The sequence below is a fragment of the Lycium barbarum genome, chromosome 12, assembly GCF_019175385.1.
Source record: "Lycium barbarum isolate Lr01 chromosome 12, ASM1917538v2, whole genome shotgun sequence".
NCBI classification, from domain to species: Eukaryota; Viridiplantae; Streptophyta; class Magnoliopsida; order Solanales; family Solanaceae; genus Lycium; species Lycium barbarum.
In genome coordinates this window covers 88,859,200-88,865,942 of record NC_083348.1, presented here as the reverse complement: position 1 = coordinate 88,865,942, position 6,743 = coordinate 88,859,200, and the positions used below count along the sequence as shown (strand labels likewise).

The window sequence follows — 6,743 nt, the reverse complement described above, 5'->3', positions numbered from 1 at the left end:
CTTTTTTTAATGCTTCTGCCTGAACATTAAATGTTGCCAGTGGAGTTGGTGGAAGTGGTACTGGTGCCTGGTGAGTATAATTGGTGGCTTGAAAAAGGCGATGATGATTTTGTAAAATATTGCTAATTCCCTTCTCTCACTGATAACGATGCTATTCTACCGCTCCTCTGGTATGAATCCAACGCATACTCCACCTCCGATGAGAGTTGTGGAGCTTCATACCCACCAAGTGTTTGATAAAATGTTTCAGTATATTTCACTATATTTCAGTGTACTGTTTTAGTATATTTCGCTGTATTTCAATGTATTTCTAATTTATGAAACAGTTTCTTATATATTTCATTGTATTCCATTGTATATACGCATACTACAATTTTATATTTTTTAAACAATCAACCATTTTTCATTGTATTGCAGTGTATATTTTTCTGTATTTGGAAGTATTTCTAAAAGTTTGGAAAGGAGTAATTTGGAGAGAGAAACGTGGTTGTCGTGATTATTATTGGTGGTAGAGGAAGTGACAACAAGGAAAGCAGTGGAGGATCTCCAGCCAATGGTTGAAGCTCAGCCATAACAATTCGTCTGTTAAATCTCCATGGATGGGCCAAAAGAAGAGGAAAATCCTTCTTATGTTTGCTGATCATGTGGTGTTGTTTATCTTATGAGTGATGAAGAATAGTATTGATTATAGCAATATGATATTGTTGCATCATCTAGGAGCAAGAGAATAGGTTGTTAGTGTAGAAACACTATTGATGAGAGTTGTGGAGCTTCATGCCCACTAAGTGTTTGATAAAATGTTTTAGTATATTTCAGTGTATTAACAAACAATATATTTAATTTTCGGTATATTTCAGTGTATTATTTTTGCCATTGATTATGTGTATTTCAATATATCTCAGTGTATTTATGTTTATATTTTATGTTTATATTTAATTATTTTTGCCATTGATTATGTGTATTTCACTGTGTTTTATCTAATTTCAGTATATTTTCATTGTATTATTTTTGCCATTGATTATGTGCATTTCAATATATTTCCGCGTATTTCTATTTGGAATGGAGTAATAGGGGGAGAGAAAGACGTGAGTTGTTATTGAAACACCAGCCGTTATGCGTGAAGTATGGTTGATTTAATTTAACTTACCATTTAAAAAGGAAAAGAAGAATTTGTTCAAAAAATATAGTCTATTTTTACTCAACCCGACTTTGTATTTTCGGGTATTTCACTGTATTTCAAAAAAAAAAAAAATGAAATCAAAATTACCTTGTTGATAATCGAATTTTTCAACTGTTCTTCACTACGACAATGTAAAATCACTCGTTCGTAAATTATAGAGTTTATTAGCTCGAATCAGATTGTTGAAAATATTTCAAAGTTGAAAGAAAATTTTACTGTATTTTTGGAAAAAGAAGATGCTGAGTTTTTTTGAATTCAAAAACTTTTGAATGAAGTGATTTTGATTGACAGACGTTAGCTGTAATGGAACCTCATGAGGTTTGCGTGAATCATGGAACCATTAATACAAATTACCATATAATTTGAAAAAGATTTTTATTGCCATAAATATAACCGTGTTTTACTCAACAGCCGTGCTGTATTTCACTGTATTTCAAAAACGCGAGATTCAACTGAAATACAGCCAAAAGCAGCTACGAATTGTAAATCTTCAACTTGTAGCTATAACTTGTTAGAAGCTATTAAAATGTAGCTATTTGAGTAAGTTTTACAATAATTAAAGACCAGCCCATTTGAAGGGAAATAATTAAAGACCAGTCCATCAGAAAGGCATCACACAAGGCAAGAGTTTCCTACAATCTAAACAACGATTCGATATTGAGAGAGGTTAGGTAGATAAAATTTCAGCATCAGGAAATCTTAGTTTGCTTACTTGTAGGGATGGGAATGGTATCCATGTCAAAACATAACATGTTTATTAGTATCCTCCTTCATAAAACTCAATCTCATATGCCACCCACCCACCCCCCACCCCTCCCACCTAGTCTTTACTGGCCACATCCACTACCAATGCTTGGCCCTAAGTCACCCACCCAAGTCAATCAGGGGCGGATTTAGGATATCGGGTGCGGATTTTCAAAACTCAATAATTTTTACGCAAAACTCTGTATTTTTTTTTTTTGAGAAATCTATTAAATAGTTGGAAACTCAATAACAAGGCAGTCTGTTGGTCCAGTGATAGTAATGGAACTTGCTTAAGCTTAGTTAACCTTGTTCACGAGGGTTTGATTTTTCTGGGCACATATAAAGAAGTTTATTTTTTAATTTGAGATTGTTGAGAACTCATAAAACTTCAAATTCTAGAACCGCCATCAGTCCCGAATACTCCATCAATACTTTGTTATTCTTACAAATTTAAAATTATTTTCTCAAATTAAATAACACACTATTGTTGTTTTACCTATTTCAATTCGTGATACACCAAATGGAAAAGCACCATAATCTTATTGGATGTCTTGGAAAAGACTACAAAGCAATATAATAAATGGACTATTCTTGTCTGCGTGCTTTCTGTATTCGGGGGCGGTATATACTAGTCGTAATGTTACTGTTTACCCATTAAATATAATGAAAATTGTTGGTTCAATCAATCCAAAGATATTCTTAATTACAACTATATGTCGCACCAAATGCACAAATTCATTACGTGTAGAACTAATATCCTTTCGTTCTTCAAAGTATACTAAATTAATTCTTTCTTAATATTTTGAGGTTTTATATATACGCGCTTGTACCATTCAAGTCTATCCACCTGCAGCCAATCATAAAAGTCTTCTCCCTTATTCTTTTTCAATAATTGTTAATCAAGATATAGCTTAAGTCTTCTATTTTCTCATTGGTGCTTCTTGTTTTCTTTTCTTTTTTTCCTCCTTTTTTCCCTTTATATAATTGAGATACCATAGTATCAGATAACAATATTATTATACCAACTGTCAGGATTTTTTATTTATATAGCCGTGAAAGGTCAGAATAAATAATTGAATCCAAATCTTTAGCTTACATTGTTTAATGCAAATTGCATCTCCCTCTTAGAATCATTCTCCTTCTAAATAATACATTCATAGCATGACGCAAGTAGTCATGTGGCGTTATCTAAAATTCTTTTTGTTTTTTCCTTAACTTAGCAAAAATTGAATCCCACCTAATTGCTATGTGTAATTTGGAGATGAAATAATTGGAAGTTGGAACCACGATTGTATGTGATGATTTGAGTTTGTTGCTTCTAATGCAGCATCGTGGAAGTTTCATATTGCTTCGTTTAAGAATGTTTTGATCACCTTCAGACAGCTGCTACGGTTTTAATTCTAACTGCAAATCTTGAAAGATTTCCCAAGAATTTTTTATTCTCTTTGTTAGAAATTTTGGATTATAAAATTTTAGAAACTTCAGTTTTGCATATGACGTTACATTCGAAATTCTAATGCAGCTGTAGATGATAGATATGAAAGGGATGTTATAACTAATTAATCGGAATCAACTTGATGTATATTATGGGAGATGTTTTTTTATTTTTCTTAAGAAAAAAGCTGTTGGATGCAGTAAACTTAGGGCTTGAGAAAGAGTTGAACTACATTACGTCTATCGTTGATAGCCTTTTCTAGCATTTTTGGAAGAGACTATTTCCCTGACTTGAATGTGTGATTTCCTCATCAAACGATAACAACTCTTATTATTCTGCGGAAAATCCCCTCAAACTGAACTAAATATTGATCAAAGGGTCAAACTGCATCTGTCAGTGGAGATTGAGGTGCAATTGTTAAGTGAATAATCTAATGATGAAAATTCCAATAGTTTCTCTTGCCGTAAAAGGTAAAAACCTGCATGTATTGGGTAGTTGTTTACCTGCTAAAGTAATTCACATCTAGATATGAGCCTAGGCAGGTCCAAAAATTCAAAGTTAAGCATGTTTATATTAGGGTTACCCATTTTATTTTTTATCTTAATTGGTAAAAGATCTCAAATTTAAGTCACCCCTTGATCGATGCGTTTATTGTGCAGGTTTGAATTGGGCAAAGAAATAAGAAATCACTCGCAAATAGAAGGCCATGACTCATGATCCAGATTCGGCCCAGCCCATAGAGGGTACGGTATAGCTAGCCCAAGGTCAAAATCATCCATTTTTTTTTTGGTTGAAGCCACCTTACTGGTGGGGGGTTAGGCAGACCCCTACCATGTATATTATTTTAAGCCAAAAGCAAAATACATGAACGAGAGGAATATGAAGTCTAACCTCTCCAAAGTTTTTAATGAGATTGGACATGCCCAAATCTCTACAAAAAAGGTTCAAAGATCTATTCCAACTAGACTTAAAGGCAGAGTAAAACTCTGTTACACTGTGTACAGCCCACCAATAAAGGAAAACGAAACTATATGATATCATTAAAAATAACTTCAGAGTTCTTCTTGTTCCGAATCCTGAGATTATGAACTTGCAACTTATCCAAAATGATGAGCCCGCTGACTTGTTTTGGTGTATCTTCAAAGTAAACAAATATCCTTTGCTGTTGCAGTCGATGGCAGAAATTGGCAAGCTTGTCGGCTACCATATTGACCTTCCTAAAGCAGTGACCAATGGAGCAGTCCTTTTCAATCATTAACTGTCTAATTTTGGCCACAGTATCCTCTATTTGCCAAGGAACATGTCCCTGGTTTTGAACTCCAATTGTGAGGAGTAAAGAATCAGACTCTAAAACTAATTGTTCCATATTGTTTTCCATACACCATTGTAAACCAAAGAGCAAAGCTTTAGCTATAGCTAAGTTGCTTGAACAAGATCCAAGAGGTATGGAGAAAGCCATAATAAGTTTCCCATTCCAATCTCTCACAATTCCACCACCACCACCTTTGCCTTCTTTAAAACTCTCATTACTATTTAGTTTATAATAGTTGATGGGAGGTTTGTTCCAAAGAACCACTTTAGACTTTTTACAAACAACCCTCTTATCGGTTAAGGACATAATATCATCCCAGATCAGATTAGCTTTGAGGTTAGGAAAGTACTGGTTAGTAAGAATTGTTAAGGTTTTAGTGATACTAAAAATAAGTTTGGGAAAAAACGATTTTTTGTTACCATACCTGAAACCGCATCTAGCCTTCCACAGAACCCAAATAATGACGATAGGAGCCATCTTCATAATGGTGGCTACAATAATATTATTTGGTCTGATAACCCACCACTGGCTCAAATTAGCTCTTAGGGACATATGTTGGCATCTCAAACCAAAAATATTGCCGAAATAGTTCCAAATAAAGCTAGCCAAGTCCCCTGAATTGAAAATATGTTCAATGTTTTCTGATACAGGATTTCTGCAACACCCACAGTCAGAATCTGAGTCGCCAAATCTGGTAATCCCATCAGCCATAGAAATTTGTTTTTATAAAATTCGCCATGTCATAAATGACATTTTGAAAGGAATATACTTTTGCTAAACTTTAGCAAGAAAGGGAGTGTCATTCCTTTCTTGTCTCAAGTAACGCCAAGCACTTCCAACCGAGAATTTTCCTGATTGATCAAAGGACCAGACAGGTTTGTCCTCTTCATTTCTAAAAATAATGTTCATATTGACAATATAATTCTAGGGCTGGGCATAAATACCGAAAATCGGAAAACCGAAAAACCGAACCGAAACTTTAACAAACCGAACTGAACTGAACTAGTTTGGTTCGGTATTTGGTGTCCACCGTAAACAAACCGAAACCGAAATAGTCGAATCGAAGTTTGATAAAACCGAACGCGCACCGAAATTTAATACATTACCTAAAAAAAATTAAAATAGTCCCGGCCCATTAAGTTTAAAGCAAAAAAAATCCAATTGTAATAAGTCCTCTTTTGCATTTGTATCCCTAATTTTCCACTTCAATTGAGAAAATCAAATATCCTTAACAAAGAAATGTAACTAGGATGTGTCTGTAGGATTAATTTATGTCTTTTATGTGTTTTCTTAATTATTCTTACGGTATGTATATAACACCTAGTAATCCTATATCATGGTTATAGTTTTCTGTTCTTGTGTATCCTGTTTGTTTGATTTTGATTTTGATTTCAATTTATCAGTTTTATGTTTTATTGCTTTTGAGAACATGAATTAGTGTCAATGGAATCGCTTCAAATATTATATCAAAAAAACCGAAACCGAACTGAACTTTAAAAAACCGAAACCAAAAGAACCGAACCGAACTAGTTTAGTTCGGTGTTCGGTGTCCACCTTCAAAAAATCGAACCCGAAATAGCCAGACCGAAGTTTGATAAAATCGAACAAAAAAACCGAACGCCCACCCCTATATAATTCTTGATAAAATCAGGAACTTGAGGGCCAGTATATTCCCAGAACTAGTAGTTCCCAATCAAAACCTCATTGAGGCTAATGTTAGGAGGTCTAGAACATATTGGTAGAATGGAATAGAGCGGGTCTACATGTGTCAAATTATCATACCAAAAAGAAATATTACCAGAACCAACCTTCCAGATGATCTTTCTTTCCACAGTATCTTTAATCTTGCAAAGTTCTTTCCAGTTGTGAGAATTCCCACTATACCATCTTTTAACCACCAGGTGAGATCTTTGGCAGTATGTGTGATTAAGGAAATTTGCCCAAAGGCTCTTAGTAGTTCTAGCCCTCCACCATTGTTGAGCAGTGTAGGAGTTGCTTATGTCTCTAAGTTTTCTGAAGCTGACTCCACCTTCTTCATAAGGAAAGGACAAGTTGTTCCATGAAACCCAATG

The 6,743-nt window shown here is 34.3% G+C and overlaps 1 protein-coding gene across 1 annotated transcript; it reads right to left on the bottom strand.

The window, feature by feature from the left end:
* Positions 1 to 4,386: 4,386 nt before the first annotated feature.
* Positions 4,387 to 5,382, bottom strand: LOC132624623 (uncharacterized). Its single transcript, XM_060339371.1, has one exon. The coding sequence runs from the start codon at positions 5,380 to 5,382 to the stop codon at positions 4,387 to 4,389; it is 996 nt and encodes a 331-aa protein (XP_060195354.1).
* Between the last annotated feature and the right edge of the window lie 1,361 nt (positions 5,383 to 6,743).

What these genes read in the sequence shown, in the direction of transcription:
- LOC132624623 (XM_060339371.1), bottom strand. Translation starts at nt 5,382, where the DNA reads ATGGCTGATGGGATTACCAGATTTGGCGACTCAGATTCTGACTGTGGG.